At 24.7% G+C, this 22,382-nt stretch overlaps 1 protein-coding gene across 2 annotated transcripts; it reads left to right on the top strand.

Moving 5' to 3' along the window:
• The first annotated feature begins 8,589 nt into the window (after nucleotides 1-8,589).
• LOC145828753 (uncharacterized) lies at nucleotides 8,590-20,890 on the top strand. 2 transcript variants are annotated; one of them, XM_082936507.1, is made up of 14 exons: nucleotides 8,596-8,633; nucleotides 10,379-10,475; nucleotides 10,706-10,886; nucleotides 12,396-12,504; nucleotides 12,863-12,922; nucleotides 12,986-13,048; nucleotides 13,118-13,255; nucleotides 13,363-13,518; nucleotides 13,908-14,078; nucleotides 17,413-17,572; nucleotides 18,492-18,648; nucleotides 19,127-19,169; nucleotides 19,344-19,622; nucleotides 20,263-20,890. In XM_082936507.1, the coding sequence occupies exons 1-14, from the start codon at nucleotides 8,621-8,623 to the stop codon at nucleotides 20,292-20,294; spliced, it is 1,659 nt and encodes a 552-aa protein (XP_082792633.1). In that variant the 5' UTR covers nucleotides 8,596-8,620; the 3' UTR covers nucleotides 20,295-20,890. The 2 variants fall into 2 exon arrangements, with proteins under 2 accessions (XP_082792640.1, XP_082792633.1); XM_082936514.1 differs by lacking the exons at nucleotides 10,379-10,475; nucleotides 10,706-10,886 and having other exon boundaries at nucleotides 8,590-8,633; nucleotides 20,263-20,888.
• The last annotated feature ends 1,492 nt before the right edge of the window (nucleotides 20,891-22,382 follow it).

The following is a 22,382-nucleotide window of genomic DNA, read 5'->3' as shown; positions in this document are numbered from 1 at the left end:
CTCCAGCTTGTATCAGATAAGCAGTTGACTTTTATTAGTTATATTAATTTCTTTTGTATTTAAAGAGAAAAGTAATAATTTATTTAGTTAGTTACCTCTTTGAACTTTTATGTTTATGCAATTTTATAATAATTTGAATTTATTTTGCTCACAAACTTTTGATTGAAAATTTTGTATTAAACTTTTATTGTTGTATTATAAATTATTAAATTTAATTTGTTATGCATTGTCCAATTATCACATATAAAGTAAAATGAATAAATCTCCAAAAAAGAGTCTAAGACTAAAAAAATAAGCGTTCTTTGAGTAATTCAGACTTTACCTGTATTGCAGACACAGGAGTATCAATGCCTGCGGACTTCAATAGCGACTCCGTGCGCGGCGTTACACCGAATCTTCCAGCGTTATCCAAGCAACCATAAGTAGCACTTATGACACAGCAAAGAGTGCGCAGGCTAGGGATGTTGACAATTTAGATGTTATTGAACTAAATAAGTTAGTAGAAAAGGGTAGGCTCTTAGAAGAAAAAAACTTTGTTAATAGTTGAATTAAAATCCATTTATAAAACAATAAATTTCAATAACACCTTAAATAATAGCGGCCTCGCTTCAATCAAACAGACCTCACCCGCTTTAGGGGAAACGATCATCAACACAAAAAGTAGTTCCAAAAACAAAACTCTAGAAAACTGTATGCTCTTCCACAAAATTGATGCCGTACGTGAACCGGTTACAGAATTACGCTTTTTTGAAGACAGATGTACGGCGTATGGGATTACAACCGACACTATGGAATTTGAAATTCTTCTAAGAATTTTCCCACGGAGCGACATTATTGACTTTGTTTTGGCGCATGACTAAGATAGGTCATATTATAACCTTTATAAGTCCCTTATAAATAAGTTAAATTTTATTAGTTGAAGGCAAAGGGAGTACATAGCCACGCATTCTCAGGGCAAGTAAGTCATGGGAGGAGCCAGTAAAATTTAAAACGCTCCGTTCAAAGGCTAAACTATGAGCAAAAGCACACGAGGAGGACAGAGTCAAGTACCTTATGTATGTTCAATTTTCATACTCCTGCTGACTTAAAAATAAAAATATGGAAATTTTTAGGCCAAAAATACGATGAGTTTAAATACGATGGCGGGCAGAGGCACTATGCAGTTTTGAAGAGCAGAGGGTCTTAGAAAATGCCAAAAACTTTAATTATGATACTCCATACAAACATTTCAAAGAGATACACATTACAAACTCATAGTTTATTTCAAAATGACGCCGTTTCGAAATTTCCTCAGTCATTATCTAATACAAAACTGTGTAAAACAACTAAAAGTTAGTGTTAAACAAATATATATATAAGACAGATTAAGTAATAAGACAATAATTAAGTATATAAACAGTTATATATTAAAAATAACAAGCTACAGTAAAATAAAAAAATTAACAAAAAAGTTTATGCCAATAAACGTTTATACATAGTAATAAAAAATGTATATACAACTAATCAAAAATTCTTTTTGTGTGAGTACCTCCGATATGTCGATGACATACTCAGTATTTTTGAAAAGATGTATTATTTGAAAACTTCCACAAAACGTTAAACAAACTACATAAATCAATAAAATTCACTTATGAATTAGGTGGCAACGAACTCTAATTTTTGGATATTAAAACAAAATTAACAACAGACAAAGTTTTAACAAAAGTACACAAAAAGAAATTGATACAGATGATATTTTAAATAATAGTTCAATGACACCAGCTAGATGGAAAAGGGCTTTAATACTATGATTTTTGAATAACTGACTCACTTTTGAGCAACTAACTTGAGTTGTCGGTGTCAGACATGTGTGATTTTACCAACATTGCCGGTAAAGTATTGTCAATTGGCGAGTTGCAGACGGGCAAGCTGTTTCAGTTGCAGGGAAATAGATGTTGAGGAAAAAGCATTTTGATGAGCTACATCAATAGAGAAGGGAACTAAGCGAACCAGAGTATGTGATTTTTTTTCTGATTACTCTTGATTAAAGGCTACTAATTGTAGCCTGGCCAAGAACACCAAAAAAGGCATTTTAAAGAAGAAAAATGTAGTGGTAATCGCGAACTGTCTCTGCTTTATAAATAAGTTTTTACACATAGTTAAAATTAAGCTTTAGAAAAAAATTATTTAAAATTTGAATTTTAAGTTGTTATGGACATTGCATAACAACCGAATTTCTATGCAAATACTGGAATTTAGCTGTAGTAACGGACAGATGACAACGTGTAATTTGGAAGACTTGTTAAACTTCTTCTAGTTTTTGAACAATGATGCTTCTCTTGAACTCCGGCTTGTATCAGATAAGCAATTGACTTTTATAATTTATACTAATTTCTTTTGCATTTAAAAAAAAGTAATAATTTTCGATGTTAAATACTTTATAAATCTTTATTTTTATACAGTTTTATAATTTCAATACGTATTTTGCTCACAAACTTTCTATTGAACATTTTGTTTTAAACTTTTGTTGTTAGATTATCAGTTGTTATTATTTAAATTATTATGCATTGTCCAACTATCACATATAAAGTAAAATCAATAAATATCCAAAAAAAGTTTAAGACTAAAAAATAAGCGTTCTTTGAGTGATTCAGATCTATTCATGAACAGGTTTTGCAGACACTGGAGCCTGGAGTCTGGCTGGATCTTGACTGGACTACTAGTGCCTGCGATTTTACCAAAAATAAAGATTATTTTATTTTAGTATCAAAACTTATCTTGTTTATTGAAATATTTATAATATTTTATCTTTGAATTATTGTTTTATATATAAATACATGTAAATGTATTGTGGATGATTTTTTTAAATTTTTATGATGCATGACTTGACATTTTAGACAAATGTCTAATTTAAAATAAGTTTGTTTTCTTCAATAGTAAACTTTCTTTAGTAAAATAAAATTAGTTTTTCGTAATCATTTTTTTTAATTTAATTACTTTTTAGTTTGTTTTATTGTTTTATTAATTTTTTACAGACTTTAAGTAAAAGTTTTAATAAGAGTTACTATCTGATTAAATGTTTTATGGTGTTTCACTGAATGAATGTACTATTTGTTAACAAATTAAAAGCTTTCGTAAGCATGACTGCACAAATTTTGACACACCTAAGATATTAAATCTATTAACTGAGCATAATCTTAGTCAATTTTTCTATTATGTCAATATGATATATGAGAAACACACAATGCAGCGTTGCCAAAAAACCTGGAATTTGACAATCTAGACCAAAAAACTTAAAATTTTGTAAAAAAACCTTAACTTTAAAACAAATTTTACATTTTAAGTAGTAAAATTTTGATTTGACACAAAAAATTCTCTAGTATAAATAGTTTTTTTCGGTCAACATCAAATTTTTTTTATTTAAAAACACATTTAATGAAGTAATAAGAAAATTTTTCAATGTTGTTATACTATATAACACAGTTTTTTATTTTAAACTTAGTTTTAAACTAAATTTAGACCGAAAACGTGTAATTTAAAAAATCATACAAGATGTTTTCAAGAAAAAAAAAACATACATATAACAAGAAAACCTATAGAAAGTTTTCAAAAAGCATTTGGTAACCATGCACAATGATAACTATCTTTGAAATACTAAACTAAATTATTTTCACTATTTAAAATTTTTTCTTTTAAATTGTTCTTTGAATTTTAATACAAAACTACATAATATGCCTAAATTTTTTAAAATGCTTCTCAAATTTTATTAGCTATTCTTGTGTAATTTAAAATTATTAATACTTAATACTACCCTTAACTTTTACATTAAATGTTAAAGTGATATTGCTAATAAAGTTTTTAGACAATCAAAAATTCAATTGCAGAAGTTTGCTTCTAAAACTTTATTTTGTTAAATATAAATTCATAATTTTACAACATGTATGTATACTTTAAGGATAATATAAACGTGTTTGAATTATTAAATTGAAATGAATCCGATTTTTTTGTAATTTATAAAAGTTGCTAAATAAACATAACAAAAGTTTATTTGTTTACATGTAAGTAGAAAATTAGTCTTATAAGTTATTAAAACTTTGTGAACTACAGGGTTGCCACTTTACCTAGAATTTGACAATTAAGGCAAAAAAAAAACCAGGAAAAACCTGGAATTTAGGAAATTTTGATAAAAATACCTAGAAAAACCTCAAATTTTAACAATTTTCACATATTGAGTAATAAAACTTCAATTTGATTTAAAAAATCTATAATATGTTATATAAAAAAAATTATCATCATCAAAAAAATTTTATAGTAAAAAATTTATTTAAAGTATCTTTTCAGATGTTTTTTTTACTAATTAACACAGTTTCTTACCTAAAGTTTAATTTTAAACTGAAAATAGACCCAAAAATGAGTACTTTTAAAAACCTGGAGGAAATTTGGAAAATCCTGAAAAAATATTGAAAAAATGAGTGGCAACCCTGGAATTTTAAAAGTATAAAGTAGAAGATTTAAAACTTTCCATATAGTTCTAAAAGAAAAAAAAATCATAAAATGTTGAAGTACTACAATCATAAGTTACTAACTAATTTTTATTTTTACTATAATACTATACTAGTTGGAATTGCTACTGAAACTATTCTTAAGTAGTATAAATACAATAAATATAAATAAAAACAAATTATACAGTAATCTTCCTTTATTCTACCAACATATGTTTCTGTGTGTCAACGAATCTACACACTTCAACTGGGTTCTGTAAAAAAATAATTACTGTAATAAGAGAATAGAAGCATAGAATAAAGTAGGTGTATATATGTTTTCATTAAAATAAGATATATTCTACAGATAATAGTTATTAATAGGTGAAATACTTAACATTAAATCCGACTGTTATAAAACTATATGATATTTGTAATTATTAAGTCTAAAATAAATAAGTAAGCTAAATTACACAACAAAATATAATATAAACAAACAACTTTGTTGTGTAATTTAGCTTACTTATTTATTTTAGACTTAATGTTTACAAATATCATAGAGTTTTATAACAGTTGGATTTAATGTTAAGTATTTCACCTATTAATAACTATTATCTGTAGAATATATCTTATTTTAATGAAAACATATATACACCTACTTTATTCTATGCTTCTATTCTCTTATTACAGTAATTATTTTTTTACAGAACCTAGTTGAAGTGTGTTGATTCGTTGACACACAGAAACATATGTTGGTAGAATAAAGGAAGATTACTGTATAATTTGTTTTTATTTATATTCCAGTGAAGTTACTTTACTAGGATCTTTTGTTAGCAAACAATTAAAACTATATTTTGAACAGTTACAATAAAGTATATTAATTTATTTTCTTCAAGTGTAATGTATTAACCTGGATAAATGATTAATATTTTTCTCACAAAGACCAAAAAGTTTTAAAATAGAGATAGCTTTAGAAAACACTTGCCATTTAAAAATAAAAAATTACACTCCAATATCTTAAACCTAGATTTCTTAGATGAAATATTTATAAATATTTAAAATTTTTAACAATGCTTACTACAATATTTTTATTATTATTTTATTTTATTTTTTTATTTTTTTTAAATTATTTTAACATTTTTTTTTAATTTACATTAATTATTTAACTTTATACATACCATGTTAGTTTTAAGCAATTATTTTTGCATATGATAAGGTAAAAAAGTGCATATGACAAGGCTTTCTCAGAATTGTACTATGCAGAATTGCCATAACTTTGTTTTGATGTATCATCAGCTATCATGATTTATAAGGCTCAAAATAAAATTTCAGAAACATTATTCTGTAGAAAGCTTCATTAATATTGACTCTGCTTCAAAAAAGGGGATACTTAATTTTTTTAGTTTTTTTATATTTAAATTAATATTTTTTTACTGCTTCATCTAAATATTTAGAGTTTTGATAAAATATCAGTTGCTTTACCCCCTGTGCTGTTAGTTTTTTAATTTAAACTCAGCTTAGCTCAAGGTAATTCAGGCATTTTTTTTGCATTCTTAGACAAGCTTTTTTACTTCAAAGAGTGGAAATTTTCAATGAGGTGGTTTAGATTAAAACTCTTTGCAGTTTGTTCATATATTTTACTGTTTGATAAGGCTATAGGGGGGGGGGTAAGACATGTTTTTTACAAGTTGATCTTATTTTAAATAGATTTATCAAAGGTTGAAGATGCTTTTTATCATTTAAAAAAAATTCAAATTATTTTTTGAGATATGACTAGTCAAAGTTGGGCCGCATAATAGGTTCCCTCTGGAAAAGGAAAACTAAAACAGCAAAAAAAGACTATTTTATTTAAAATCTATCTCCTCCTACATTTTTCAATCAATCTTCTTCAAACTTTTACAGTCTAATCTTTATACAATAACAAAAAAACATTACTTTGGAATTAAAAAAAAAATTGTTAAAAATTATTTAAAAAACAAAAGCACTTTTTTTTTAAATTTTTGTGAAAGAATTTTTATTTTTTTACATTATTAAAATTCTAAAGTAATGTATTTTCCTTTTAATATAAGTAACATTACCTGAAAATTTGAACTAGATTGCTTGAAACATAAAGGAGAAGATAGATTTTTAGTAAATTTTTAAATTTCCAAGAAAATTGACCCCAAAAAATTTGCGGTCCATACATTTGTATTGGAAACTTTTTACAAAAAATAAAATATCTTAAAAGTCGTATGATATTTTTAAATTCTATAAAAACAGGCTTGTAGTTTGTATTTAAAGCTTTCATATAAAAGCCAAAGTTAATTTTTGTAAAAAAAATGTTGGACCCCCCTATGGCCTTAATTTAAAGTCATTAGAGATATTCACAAGACTAAAACTTAGCTTTAAGACATAAGTACTAATTCTTATAGGAGTAAAAATTTTAGGTACAATTCATTCTTTCTACAAGAACAGAATATTTAAGGTTTTTTTTTAAATTAAGTGCTAACTTTTTAATCCAAATATGACATCAACAATCACTGTATTTGTTTAGATTTAGAGTTAAAGATTTATAATTATGTGTCAATTTTAAGTATTAGTCAAAATACTATGACATTTTTAATTGGTTTAATACTTGTGTAAGCCTTTTATTTTTAATGTTAATAAAGCACTACAATACATGTCATTTTATGATAAATTTTCTGGTTTTAATGTTTTTACTTAATGCTTGCTTAAATTGAACATTAATATATATAAAATATTTATACTAGTAATAGACTAGATATAACACTTATTTTAAAACTTATTTCTGAATTTGTATTGTTAAGCGCATAGGGGGAAGGGTTCAATCACTTTTTTCACAATTTAGTCTAATTTTGTTGAATTTAACTAAGCTACAAGTTGCTTTTTGTAGATTTTCAAAACTCACAATAGTTTTTAAGATATAGCCAGTTGGAGTTGGAGACAACAATTGTAAAAATTAAGACCCCCAATACTCAAAATGACTATTTAGGGGGTTTTTCCTTAAAAAAAAACAAGCTAAATTGTCAAAATCAGGCTAAATTAAGATAAATTTGTGCACGAAACCTATATGCTGAAAGTGGGTAGGAGTCTAATATGCACAAAGGGACACTTTTACACAAAGGGTCACTTTTGCACAATAGGAAATTTTTGCACAAAGACACTTTTGCACGGCTTCAATTTTGCACAAGAGGTCACTTTTACACAAGAAACTTTTGCACTAAGGGTTAATTTTGCACAAAGACACTTTTGCACAGGATATACATTTTTATTTTTACTTTAATTTTTTTATTAACATCTTTTTACCCTAAGTCGGTAATTTTTTTCTCTTTTTTGTTTTTATAAATTTAATTTTTTATAACTTTTCTTTAATTTCTTGTTTTTTTTTTTGATTTATAATTTTTATTAGGTTTTTTATTAATTATTTTTTATCACTGTACCCCTTACCCTGGTTGGATTTTTTTTTCTTTTTTATTTGTTTAGTTTTTATTTTTTCTAAATACTTTTTTTGTTATTTTTCTTACTTGTTGTTTTTCTTACTATCACTGATATTAACTATAAGTTTATTTTTTTGGAAGCTTACTTTAATTTTTAAATTTATTTACTCTCATTTAAAAATGACCCTTTGTGTAAAAGTGACCCTCTGTGCAAAGCCTCTTTTTGTGCATACTCGACATGTTCCTGCTATAAGCATGCTGCAATATGTTTTAATATGACTAAATAAATTTTTCAAGAGTTAATGAAATAAAAGATAATTGTAAAAATGATAGTTGAATGATTAAAATAACCTTTTTTAAGCTGATATTTCCATCTATTTATTATATAAGTTTTTCAATAAAGCAAGTTTATAAAAATTACATAATAGGTATTTGTAAACGAGGTAACTAAGTAAATCAAAATTGTACTCAGAATTTAAATGTCAACACATACACAAAAAGAACAAGTTAATATCTCTTTAAAAGTTTTGTACACATTTATAGACCCTTTAATGGTAAGACCATAAATGAAATAAAATTTTATAAGCTAAAAAACTGTATAATTAAACCAACATATAGTTAATATTTTGACAAAAAATAGGTATCTAGTTATTACTGTTAGTTTTAAAAATTGACCTAAGTATTTTAATTACAGATTTAATATTATTAGCTAGAGTTTTTACTATGGTTCTATATGGTAAGTGATTTGTTTATTTTTTTTAGATCTAATGATTTGAAAGTTTTTGTAAAAAAATATTCTAATTTTTTATTATCTCTTAAAATACTTCAATCTCTGTAGTGAGTTAAGTTAATTTTTACAAAAAATTATTAAGTTAAAATATATTAATTAAATTATTCTGTACAGCTTTTCATATTTTATGGGCAGCATATTGTTGTCAGTCTATTGAAATATTTCCTTAAAAAATAATGCTTTAGTTTTTTTTTACAGCCTTTGCTTAATTAGAAGTCAAGGATTTAACACCTTAACATGTTATATGTAATTCAAGTTCATTTATAAAAGATATTAAAAAGAACTGGAGTGTTTTTTACTAATTTAAAATATATAACTGTATAAAATAGAATAGTTTAGAAAATGAATTTGGTTTAAAGGTCCATTTATTAAATATATAAGTCTCAAATAAAATTCTGGCCAATGTTAGACACATAAAATTACAACTGTGTGAATATTTATTTCTGATGCAAGTAGAGTTCTGAAAAAAAAAACTATTCTAAACAAGTTACTGTACTTACAACTATATAGTTCATATATGTAATGTTAATGACTTATTTCACAGCAGGAATAAAGTTTCAAGTAGATACAAGTAGTTATAATTTCATAATAAAATCTTACAAAAATATTGTTTTAGCTAAATATCTACCTATTTCCAACATTACTGCACATATAGTAATGAAAATTTGTATGTGTACTTTTCATAATTATTTAAAATCTTTGTAAGTTCAAGTTAATCTTTTCAGTTTTTAGAATGTAATAACTCTCAATTATTCAGAGTTACACTCATTTTCACTCTGATAATTGTCTATTGTATGGATACTGTTCAATTTGTGTTTTAATGGTAAAGTATTTTAGTGATCTGTTTAAAAGGCCCTAAATTAGTTATATATTTAAAAATTCGTATCTAATAAATTGTCAGATAACTCATTAACAAGGAAAATCTTTCTGACTTACCTAAGCAATAGTTTTAGACTTGTGTAGCAACTTCTGAACTAAATTTTATACATGTTGTTAAACTGTTAAACATAATAATTTATTATATAATTTTAATTTGAAACTAAGAAATGAAGAGGAAAAGAGATTATCATTGTACATGCTTTCAGATATAAATATAGTATAAATTTAAGGTAAATTTCAATTATTATTTACTACGTTTTTAATAAATGTTAGTTAACAAAAAATAGTAAAAATATACCTCAAGTCTATTTTATTTACCATTTTCAAAGAAAATATTTTACTAAGTTTTTTTTTTTATAAGTCAAATTCCATAAGCACATTGAAAAGCTGTTACTTAATTCCTGAAATGATTTAAATATTTGGGTTTTAAAAAACTTAAATATTTTATTGAATTGTAAGGCTTTTAAAGTTATTCTAAAATATGTATTTTTTTCACGTTTATGTTTTATAGTCTCTCTGGGTACTGCTTATAATTTGGTTTAATATAGACAACACAAAATGCTTACACTTAATTTTAGATTTTAAGTAATATCTATGATTTGAAAAAAAAAGGCTAGAACCAATATTCAATTATGATTTTGCCAAGTACATTTTAAATCTCAAATATTATATTTTGAATCTTTTGTAACTAAAGTTGTAATTATTTGTTATATTTAATTTAGTTCTAACTTTACCTTAATGAATTATGTGTGTAACTATAAAGATGTGTATATGTAATTTGGCAGCTTTATAACCATTCATTTGTAAAATAGAAATGAAAAATATACAAGAATTTCAAAAATTATGTCAAGATGGTGTTATAAATACCAATGGAAGTGTACAATTTGAATCTGCACATAATTATATCAGGTTATAATAGTTTTAATATTAAATCAAAAATACTAATTTTTATAAACAGTTTGTTAAACTAGTTCATTATAGACTAATAATAGATACTTATTTTGTAAACTGTATTTAAAAAATGTTTTAATTTTTTAAAATTATTTCATCTACACTTCCAAGTAATTTATATGTAAAATTTTTATAATATGCTACTAATGTTAATAAATGTTTAAATTATAATTAAATTATTAACTTAGATCTATGGATGGAGCTATTTTATACAGTGATAAATTGCTGTACCTAGAAACTCTAAAAAGAACACAAGAAAATAATGTATTAGAAGCATTAATTAACAACGGATTATTAAATATTTTTTCACAATGGCTAAATTGCGCTATAAACCCACTAATGCACCAGTGTGCTACAATTATAATGAAGGTAATTATTTCAGTTATAGTTATAAATAGCTTCATAAATGTATGTAATTAAAAAAAGTGTGCTACTTAAATTTAGTTATGTTTGAAAAAGATAAGTAAACAAGTATTTGTACTTTTAAAGTTTCTGTTTTCCAGCACTACTATTTTATCTTATAGAAGTGTTTTAAAACTTAAAAGCTAAACAGCTTTTAACTAAAAACTAAATTTTAAATAAAAAAATCTGAGAACTTTTTACTAAATTCAGGCATTAATGTCCTTATATATTATAGGCGTTAGTAAGACTAAAATTAGTATAAAAACCAACACAAATTTTTTATCATTAACTGGCAACAATTTTACTTTTTTAACTCAATGTTAAGGGCATGGGGGGGGGGGGGGGGGGGGTAAACATCCTTTTTTGGTTTTTGATCTTATTTTATATAGTTTTTACTAAGCTACAAGATGCTTTTTACAGATTTGAAAAATTCAAAATAATTTTTGAGATATAGCCCGTCAAAGTCGGAGGCAACAATAGGATCCTTATGGGAGGCGCAAACTAAAACAGCAAATAACTAGAAATCACTCAAAATCTATCTCCTCCTACGTTTTTTGAGATAACTACCTCAAATTTTCAGGAAATGTTCCTTGCAGTATTTAGAAAATTTTGTCAGAAGGAATTTAAAAAAAAAATTAACAATAAAAAAATTATATAAAAAATAAACAAAAAAAAATTTTTTTTTGTTTTTTTATTATAAATTTTTTTTTAAATAATTATTTTGAAATTCCTTCTGACAGAATTAACCAAAAAAGGATCAAAAAACCAAAAAAGGATGTTTACCCCCCCTATGCCCTTAATTCTACATAATAATCAATTATCTTAAATGTTTGGGTTGATTTAACTCAACAAGAAAAATCTATTTGTAATACTATAAAACAACGTAAATTCAGTAAATACAACAAAAACTAGCCTAGGTTTTATAAAAAAGTTTCAAATTAAACAAGAAATTTTCAAAAAGTTTTAAATTGTTGGAGTAACCTAAATTACATTTACTACAAACCTTCTTTAAAGAATGTTGCTTTTCTTATATGGGAACTGTTTTAAATAGTATCATTTTTTTATTTTAAAAACTAAAATTTTAAAAATGGTCTATACGTTTTTAAAGAATTTTTTTTACTTAAAATGACTATATTTCATAACTTAAGTAAAATTTTTGAATTCTTCAATACTGACTTTGATTTTCACCTTAAGCATTTATATAAGAGCCAATGTTAGTTTTTGTAAAAAAGCCCATACCCCTTTAAGCCCTTACTAGTAAGTTTTTCAATCCTTAGCTATTAAAAATAATTTATAGTTTTTTAATTTTATGATGAACTTAGGCTGGGCTTATTGCTTTAAAGAATGGAAACCTTTTCAACACCTGTAAATAAGGTGTAGAAAAATACTAAGATAACATTAATCTTATAAAATGCTATTAATGAATCGCAGTAAAATTAACTTTTGAAGCTTATCTAAAATAGTCAATATTTTTAGATCTTAACTATGGTTCCAGTTAATGTAAACAGTCAAGGCTTAAATGAAGTTGTTAAATCATTAAAAAGGTATAGAAATATAGAATCAACTTCAAATTGCCCGGAAAAAGGTGGTTTTGTAGGACTAAATAATGTATTATAAAAATAAAAATTTTTTGTATAAGAAATGTATTTGATTAATAAAATTTAGTTGAACTAAGAACTAAAGTAAATCTTTAAAGTCCAATACTATCATTTAATTAAATTTAACTATGGAAAAAGACATGAAAGTTATAATCTTCGTACTCACTAACAAGTAAAAACTTTCAACTTCAAATTTTTTAGCTTACTTGTCATTTAGAAATACTCTATAGTTATTGTAAACTATTGATTAAATAAATATAAAACTTTAATTTGAAAAATAACATCGTTTTTTGGTTTAAGAAATAAGTATTCTTGTTTTATATTTTTAACATATATAAATTATAGAGTGTGAAGAAGTCAAGAGATATGCTAATCATACGGTGAAAGTTTTAAAAAATAATTGTGGTGAGTTGATTTGTTTTCATTTAATAAAAAAAATACTCAAAAATAATGCATAGTATACTTCAGACTCTAAAGATATAAGAAGAAAAGAAAATAAAGCAGCAAAAAAGCTCTTGAAACCAAATAATGGTGAGTTAAAAATAGTTGATAATAATGAAAAACTTCTGTATTTTATCTTTGTTTAATACATAATTTCAGGATTAAGTACTAAGGAACCTGTATCAGAGAATATTAAAAAAGTCAATGCAGCTCCTAAAAGATGCTTAATTGAAACACCAGCTAACAGTGAAAGTAAGAAAGCTTCTAATTCAAGACCTCCACCACCGAAAAAAAATAGTATGTTCAATATTATACTTTTTAATATGTTCAAGAACTTAACTCAAACAAAGATATGTTGTTGTATAAATAATTTGCGTTATTCAGTTCTTTTATTTTTTATTAAGAAAAAAGTGGTTTATCTGATTCAAGCTTTCTTGATGATATCATTAGAGGACAAAAGGCTGCTATGCCAAAGCCGAAACGACCAGCTAAGAAGCCAGTGAGCATCAAGCAACCTTCATCGAAGCCTGATAAACAAAAAATTATTGCTACTTCGACTGGTAATATTTTATATAAACTCTCTCTAACAATCGAATGCTATTAATAATCAATAATTATCTATTACAACCATACAAAATTATATAATTATTAGTAGGTGTTTAAAATACTTTTAAAGTGTTTATTGTTAAATTTATAATTTATTAAACTGCTTTGTAAATATTAAATACAAAATAAGCTTGTGTCATTTATGAAAATAACTTTTGTTTAGGCGAAAATGCTATTAATAATCAATAATTATCTAATACAACCATATTTTTTTAATAGTTGTTAGTAGGTGTTTAAAATGATTTTAAAGTGTTTATTGTTAAATTTAGAATTTATTTAACTGTTTTGTAAACATTAAATACAAAATAAGTTAGTGTCATTTACGAAAATAACTTTGATTTAGACGAAAATATCAATGATGCTGTATCGGCAAATGATGAAACCGAGAAAGAAAAAGTCAAAATGCCCACCTATGGCAAAAATGGCAAACTGAAAAAAGTTCTACGTTGGGCTGATAACAGTGGCATTGACCTGGAAGAAATAAGATATTTTGAGGTCATGCCCGGAGAAAGAGGTGTGTACCTCAGAGTAAAACTATGCCAAAAACAAAAATCTCGTCTAATATATTTTCTCTTTCTTTGTTGTATTGTTATCCATAGTACTATTTTATGAACTAGATATTTATGGTTTTTTTGAACCTTCGTTTAATTTAAGGTTTTTAATAATGTTAGTAAAATTGTAGATATCTTCTTAAGGTGCATTCAAACTATTTTTTCCAATTTTTTTCATTATTCAACAAAATTGTAAGTTTAAAAGCTAATCAACGTTAAGATTAATTTTGAATGCAAATTTTTTCATGATATTTTAATAATACTAGAATTATACTTTTATCGATAACTTTTATGTGGATGTACATATATAATAAGTTATAAATAATCGTAATGCTAGATACTAAAATATTTAGCTTACATTTTATCAAGTTTAATTTTCTAAGGTCATAAATAGTGTCCACGTTGTTTTAAAATTTAAATTTGTGTATTGACTTTTCTGTCTGCGATCAAATCCTTTTAACTTTTAGGAATAAAGTTTGTGTAGTTAGTAAATATATTTTTACCTAAGATGCGATTTAAGTAAAAATATATTTGTGTTAATTCTCAAGATTTAAAGAACTATTCCTTAAATGTACACAATTAAATAAAAAAACACAAATAAAGTTGAAAAAATTGGGATATGAATCTGGGATTATAATCTTAAATAGTGTGAAATAGTTAGTTTGAATTGATGTTTAAATGTTTTCCAACTAAAAAATAAAAATTGGTAGAGTTTATAGTCCCATATCTTAAAACTTAAAGGAGAAATGATTTTGGTTAATAATAAATTTATTGAAGATTTTAGAATGAAACAACCTTAAAATTAACTGTAAAAAATCTGGAATCTTTATACTTAAATACTATTGCAAAGATATAAATGAAATTGCTACTGAAATCAGCATCTGGGATTTAATATGAGAGGAATTTTTGAATTGCCTTATGGCCTTAGTTATAATTAATTTAAATTATAAGTATTGCGCTGGAAATACTATGTTAATAGTAATTTTAATAGTTGAAAGTTGAATATTCCTTACTTGTTTACTTACTGTAAATTACTAGTTTAACTTGAATACATTATTCAAAATTTTACTTATAATTTTGTCATTAGTTTATATCTCTTTAAAATATAAACTGTTTTGAGCTTTATTCTTAATATTTTTTAAAAGCTTTGAATTTAATGCTGAACTGCCGTTTTTGAAAATCTTATTTTTCATATATACTGCTCTGAAAATTACCTCTATGTGCTTTTGTCTAATAATTCACTATTTTTTTGCAAGTTTAAGTACAAAAGTATTATTTACCTCTTTTTGATAAATTCTAATCATTACTTTAGAGTATTTTAACTGAATCATAATTTTATAAAAACATTTATTCAAGTTTAGTATCTTTAACTTTTGTCTGCATAATAAATGTAGAAAATTGTTTGCTAAAGTTTTGTTTTATTTATCGTATTAAAATTTAAAAACGTTTTAATTGAGATAAGTTCAAAAAGAAGTAAGTTAAATTAATTTTTAAAAGTTCTAGGTGAATTTATTAAGCATTATGTAAGTGAAATCCAAATAATTTTAAGTATCAAATTCTAGTTACATTATGATGTTAAAAAAAGAACGCTACAATTATTATATTTTTTAATAGTTAGGTTCGAGTCCAAGAAGTTTGTTAACAAAGCAATATTTTACCTAAATAAATTAATAAAATTGTTTAGTTTCAGGTACTTGATAAAACATTCAAAGCATACTTTAATTTTTGTTATGCTTAAAAGATTAATTAATGACTAAGAATGCAATTTAATTTTTGAACATTTTATTCAACAAAGAAATAGAAGTTTCAAATCATAATTAGCCCATAAGAAAGTTTCAATCTCTAAATATTTATATTCGCTGCTTTATCTTTTTGTGGAAATACTTTTTCATTAACTGGTAAGTGTTAAACATGCACTTTATTACGTCATAAAATGGCTTCTACAATTAAAGGTTTTAAACCTCTCTTTATAAATAAACCTTCAAGGTGAATTAATATTAAAAAAAAGAAGGATGTCTAAACTTAAGAAATCTAGTAGGATAATAATGCATACTAGTTGAACTTAGGTTCAATAAATGTATAAAGTTAAATGTATATTTGTATAAGTACAACTAATAAAAAATTGACAACGAAGAAAGTTAACTTTTTGCATATAGTGAACACTGCAATAATATTGGTTTAACAAACATTAAGCTTTAAATAGCTGTCATTTAGAACAACCTACATGAAATACAGTTTAAGTTGAAAGTTTAAATTGGTGTAAAAAATATTCGATGAGTGAAAAAAGTACATATTTTAAAATTCACTTATAGGTCTCTCGAGCGTCCAACAACAGAGTAAGTTTAAAGATAATTTGTAATTATCTGATTTATTAATTATACACTGAAAGCTAGATCGAAGACTGTAAAACGAACTTCTTTACAAATATATATTCCGTCTGTATTTTAAAAACCTCGAAACTATTCTTTGAGTGCAACAAAATAACTTCTAGTAATTAAGTAAGTGTAATTTAAGTAATTAACTACACTAAAAATATTAGTATTTACTGATATTTTAACTTTATAAGTTGAAATGATTAACAAATTAAAAATTTATATCAACAATGCGTGTTAAAACTTGACTGTACTTAAAAATATTCGATGTCTAACATCGTAATTTTTATACTAAATCATAAATTATTTTAATTATAACTAAATGTATATTTAAAGCGATTTAATGTAGTTTTCTAAAAAGAAAATTACCTAGACAATGATAATTTTGCTACTAATTCTCTAATTGTTTATGATTAGTTAATGATTTTATAAGTATGATATGTTAATTCGTACATGACGAAGCAAACGACTAAAACAAATAATATGTTTTAGTTAAGCACGTTGACTAATCAAAACTTTCATTGAAGATATGTATATAGTGGAATATATGTAAAATTCTTTTACCTACTAATTGTGTAAAAGTGTACGGAATTAAGTTACAGTGTAGTAATTCTCTCTCATTTCTCTCAAAACTTCTCTCAGAGCAGAACATTTTCTCACTCTTTCTACGTCATTTCACGTTGCTAATAGAAACTGTTTTATACATTTGTACGCGTATATCAAGGATATATACATGATACTTGTTTTTGGCATGGTTTCTCATAGCATATTTTGATTTTTTAATTTCTTGTTTTTGTAAAATTTATTGTTTGTAAGTATAATTATGTTTGTTTAAGTTACTAATTTATATTTAAACATCGTTGTGGTTAATGATTTTTTATTATGAGTAATGTTAAAGTAATTAGTATAAATATATTACTCACAGTTAATGTCAACAATGAAAACTTCAAAGAAGCTTTGGAAAAGGAAAGACAGAGAGAAAGATTGAGACAAGGAGATGTAGATGGAAATGAATGGGTTAGGCCAGGAAGAATTATTGTAAACGATGAGTTCGGTAAAGCTATGGAAAATTGGGGACAATTAAGGTAAAATAAATTTAAAATACAATTTGTAACTTTAGCTATTAATAATGTATAACTACTAACAGTTGAACGACTATAAATATAATTTGTCTCATAAAACTTTTCAAAATTTGTATACGGTACTTTTAAGTTACAAAAAAATAGCATTATTTGCAATTTAAAATATAACAAATGATAGTTTTTAGGTTTTTATAGGGATGCTACCAAATCAGCTAGTTTTAAACTTAAAAAAAAAACAGTCTAAAATCTAGTTTGATTTTTTTGTAAATCTCCTGCTAGTTTATACCTATGTCTTATTTGAGTTATCTTTTCTCAAAATTAAGTTTATGCTTTTTGATTTTTTAAATTTACATTTTTATTATTTTTGTAGTAATCTTGATTTAATAAATTTACAGAAAGAGTGTACTATATGTTTGATTTTTTTTGGTACAGTGATTTGGTAAAATACAAAATTTATCTAAATGTTTAAAAATAGTGTGCACAAATATTCCTTTGTTTCAACATTATTATTTTATGAATGATTTTATAGGAATAACTTATATTAGTTAGTTTATATTAATCTAGTATTAATTGTTGTAAATGGATTTTTATTTAATATTAAACAAACAAGTTGTTATTGTTAATTAATGAGAGTATAAAATTATTTAAACAGGTTATATTTTTAAGAGACACTGCTTAAATTGGCTGTGTTACCATCTTACATAAAAAGCAGTACAAAACAGATTAAATTCAACTTATAGAGTCAGAATGTTTTATTTTATTTTAAACTCTAAATGTGATAAAAAATGTGGAAGCGATTGTAGAAAAATTAGTTCTCGATAAAATATTTATTTATACAGTGTAAAGGTTTCATAAAAATTTAAGAAACAAGTTAGATATACTTAATTATATTTTACTTGAATAATCATGTTTTTGCATGCAGTGTGGAGAAAGATATTCAGATGCGTAGAGAGTCATCGACACTCATGGCAATATATCTAACACCACAAATGATCCCTGATAGTCCTGCTGAGCCAGAACCTGAAAAAATTGATTTTGTCGAACCCAAAGTTATTCCCTATCTAAACAAGGACAGCAATGTAACTAAACGCTTTTTGTTTTATAGAGCAGTTGCTAAACTATATAAGATTATTAATTTTTAATTTCATTTAAGTTAATTTATAAAAGTATAACTTGATGCACTTGAAATGACTGAATAAGCATTAGATAGTTTAAATTAAAACTTTTAAGAAACACTTATCTTTTTAGCTTTGATTTTCGTATAGTAAAGTATTAAAATGTTTGTGCATTGTTTGTTAGTTTATTTTAAATACAAAGCTTTCAAAATAAAAATTTTTGTTTATCATAATATAGTAACCCTGATAAAATTTTGAAGTATAGTGATTTGACTAAAAATAGTTTACTTCAAACCATTCATATATGAATTAAAGAAACAAAATGTTTAAGTTTTAATAAAAAAAAATTATTAGAATAAGTAATTACAAGCATTGTTAAATTTTTATTAAAAATAGAAAAAATCAAATTTTCGACATATCTATAAACACAAATATTTTACAGGTTTCTTCTAACAATAACACTCCACCTGAAAACAGGAATAAAGGTAATTTAAGTTTTCTGTTTTTTTTAATATTTTTCTTATAAGTTTTACTAGTTAAGAATAACTTCTTTACCTCACATTATATTTCAGTTGGTCTATAGATAAAAACTCAAACAAAAACAAAAAGAGACCTTTTTATTTTAAGCACTCTTAACTAACCAGTAACAAACTGCATAGAAGCTTCCAACAAAGCTCCTTTGCTGGAACCAACCAACGGTAATATCCCGGTCGTTGCTGACAACATGCCGCCTCGACACCAACAACTACCTCGTCCAAACACCATGAGAGGCCCTCATATCCCACACCGTCAGTATCAGCAGCAGCGGTACATGCTGCGACCCCATTTCATGCCGAACAGGCATCCCGGTATGAACGGTCCTCCACTTGCTCCCCCGCACATGCATGGCATGATGAGGCACCGACACATGAGACCCAGGCAAATGTTTCGTCCTCATGGTGAGTTTTCTTTTTCAGTTTATAGCTGCATTTAATTGCTGTATTTTATATTGTTAGTTTCAAAACTCTGTTATTTAAAGCGTTCCAAGTCTATTTAGTTAAAAAAAGTTGAAGTTTAAAATAAAGATTGAAATGTATTAAAAAGTAATTATTAGAAGAAAATGTTTATTATACTTTTGTTTTTGTTAACACAATGTGTGAATTTAAAACTAAAAGTATTGATAAAATATCAAAATGAAAGTAAATTTAGTTAGAGTAATTAAAGTTGTCAAAAGTATACTTGATTAAAGTAAACAAATCTTTTGCACTTTTGTAATAATCTAAGTTTAAAATATAAATAAAAACTTAAAGTTCAAAACATTTTTATTTACTACAATTCCCAATTTTCTTTCTAGTTTTAAATATAGTTTCTCTATTAAACTTTTTTATTGTTTAGTAATGAAAAAATGAGTTTGATATCTATTAATGTACAAACTTGACTTATTTTGTTAACGTTTTATTTCTTTAGTGAATAATAATTTATATAGTTTAATGAAAATAAATTAAGAAATAAAGTTTCAATTTTATTTGTAAGACTTGCCACCAAAAAGTTTTAAGTTGTTATACAAATTAAAAAACTAAATAAAAAACTTTTTTAAAGGTCAGCAGCGTCCATTACGAAGATCAAGATAAATTTGAATTTTTTTCTAAACTAGTCACAAACAACTGAAAAAATAACAATTTTGATTTAGAAAAATTCCAATTTTTTTTGATAAGTCTCGTAATTATGAAATATTTATTCAAAGTTTCTTATATTTTGTAAATTAATAAAATATAAAATTTTTAACATTGGTAAATAAAAAATAAAGCAAGATATTAAAGTAACAGTTGTCTTTTGGTACTTTTACTCTAAATATATATTGAATAAAAGCCTGAAATTTTCTATTTAATTCACTTAAACTAGTTAAAAAGTTTTTTGCATACGTTTATTTTCTGATTTCTAGGCAATTTTGTTTTGTTTATTGTTTTTTATTTGTGCTTTATGAAAATGTTTCTAATTTATTGGAAAATAGTTTGTTGCTGAATAATTTGTTTTTATGTAACAAATACATTCAATCACAAGTTTTGTGCTAAGTAATTTTTTATCCAACCAGTTGAGTTTTCGGAAAAAAGCTTAAATTTCTTATACAATTTTGAACAATAAGTACAACAAAGAATAAAGTAAATATCTACTTGAGTGGAAATCTTATAAAAAGTTAAATTGTAATAGAATGAAAGAAATAAGAAGTTTTATAGAAAATACGTATGAGTATAAAAAACATTGTTTAAAAAAAAAGTTAGCTGTATACTTTTTACTTATGAATTAAGAAGAAACAATCCCAGATTTTGTAAGCTTAAAAAAAGTTTATGATTTTATTATTTTCTTTAAAAAACTCCTAATTTTTTGCTTTCATTTAAAAAATAAAGTTGAACCGCTAAGTTTGACTTAAATACTTTTTAAACAGTATAATGTTAATCAAAGTTGTGTGAATTTTTCCGAGTATTCTGAATTAAAACTTATTTCAATATTAAACTTGAGTTTAAGTGTTCTCTTTAAAGATTTTATATTAAAGTAAAGTGATTTACACTCCAAAACAAAAAATTCCACTTTTGAAACCTTTAAATTTGACATATTAAATTATATTGAGTTTATTTAAGTCCATAAAGTATGACAAAAGTCAGTCAACTACTCAAAGTTTAAATGATTTAGTTTCAAGTATTCTAAAAATGTTTTGCTTAGTTTTATTTTTTTGAATCAATGAAACAAGTAGAGATTAGAAGACATCTTTTTTATCAGAGCTTAACTAACTGTTGGTTGTTTTATATATATTTGTAAAGTATACTTTTAAGTTTAACACGTAGATAAATAATTTAGTTGACGATTCATTAAGATACGTAAAAAAAATAAAAGACTTTCAAAGATGATAAAATTTATAGTTTACGAAATACTATACCACATTCTGATTGCACTTAAAAAATAATATTCATTATTTTTATCAAAACAACAATTACTTTAAAACTTCTAGATATAAGAAATTTTAAAAGGATAATCCTTTTAAATTTTTTCTTAGAGTAGTACATTTCTATATAGAAGTTTAGTATAAACTGTTTAAAAAAATAAACTTTTGTTAAACAACCGTTTTAAGAAATTCAATACTTTAGTATTATTTTATAGTTTAGGCATTTTTCGTTTTCTAAATATTTTTGCCAAATAAAAATAGCTCTCACATTAGAAAAATTTCAAAGCTCAAGAAACACACTTTGAAATATTTCAAAATTAAAAAATAACAATTAAATAAAGAAATAAAAAAAAAAAAATTTAATGCTTTATTTTGTCACTTTTCGCTGTTTTCTTTTCAATTAAGTTGAAAATAGAAATCAATGCCAAATAGATCAGCAGTCGATAGCCGTTTTTATGTAACAGGCTTAAAAATATTTTTAAAGGCCGTACGCGGGAACGGGTCAAAACTTCACGAAGACAAAATACACGAGGTTACTAAATTGCACAAGGGAACAAAATTGTACGAAGACAATTTTGCACGAGAGTTAAAAAATAATTTAATAAAAAAGTTACTGACGATGGTTAGGGGTAACAGTGATAGTTAAAATAGTTAATTAAAAAAAAAGCTACTGACCGTGGGTTAGGGGTAACAGTGATAGTAAAAAAAAAACTTATCGACTGAGGGTTAGGGTTAACAGTGATAGTTAAAATAGTTAATTAAAAAAAAGGTACCGACCGTG

Source organism: Thalia democratica, chromosome 1, assembly GCF_965202585.1.
Source record: "Thalia democratica chromosome 1, ktThaDemo2.hap1.1, whole genome shotgun sequence".
NCBI lineage: Eukaryota > Metazoa > Chordata > Thaliacea > Salpida > Salpidae > Thalia > Thalia democratica.
The sequence above is the reverse complement of the archived record's forward strand: the minus strand, read 5'-3'. Positions and strand labels throughout refer to the sequence as shown.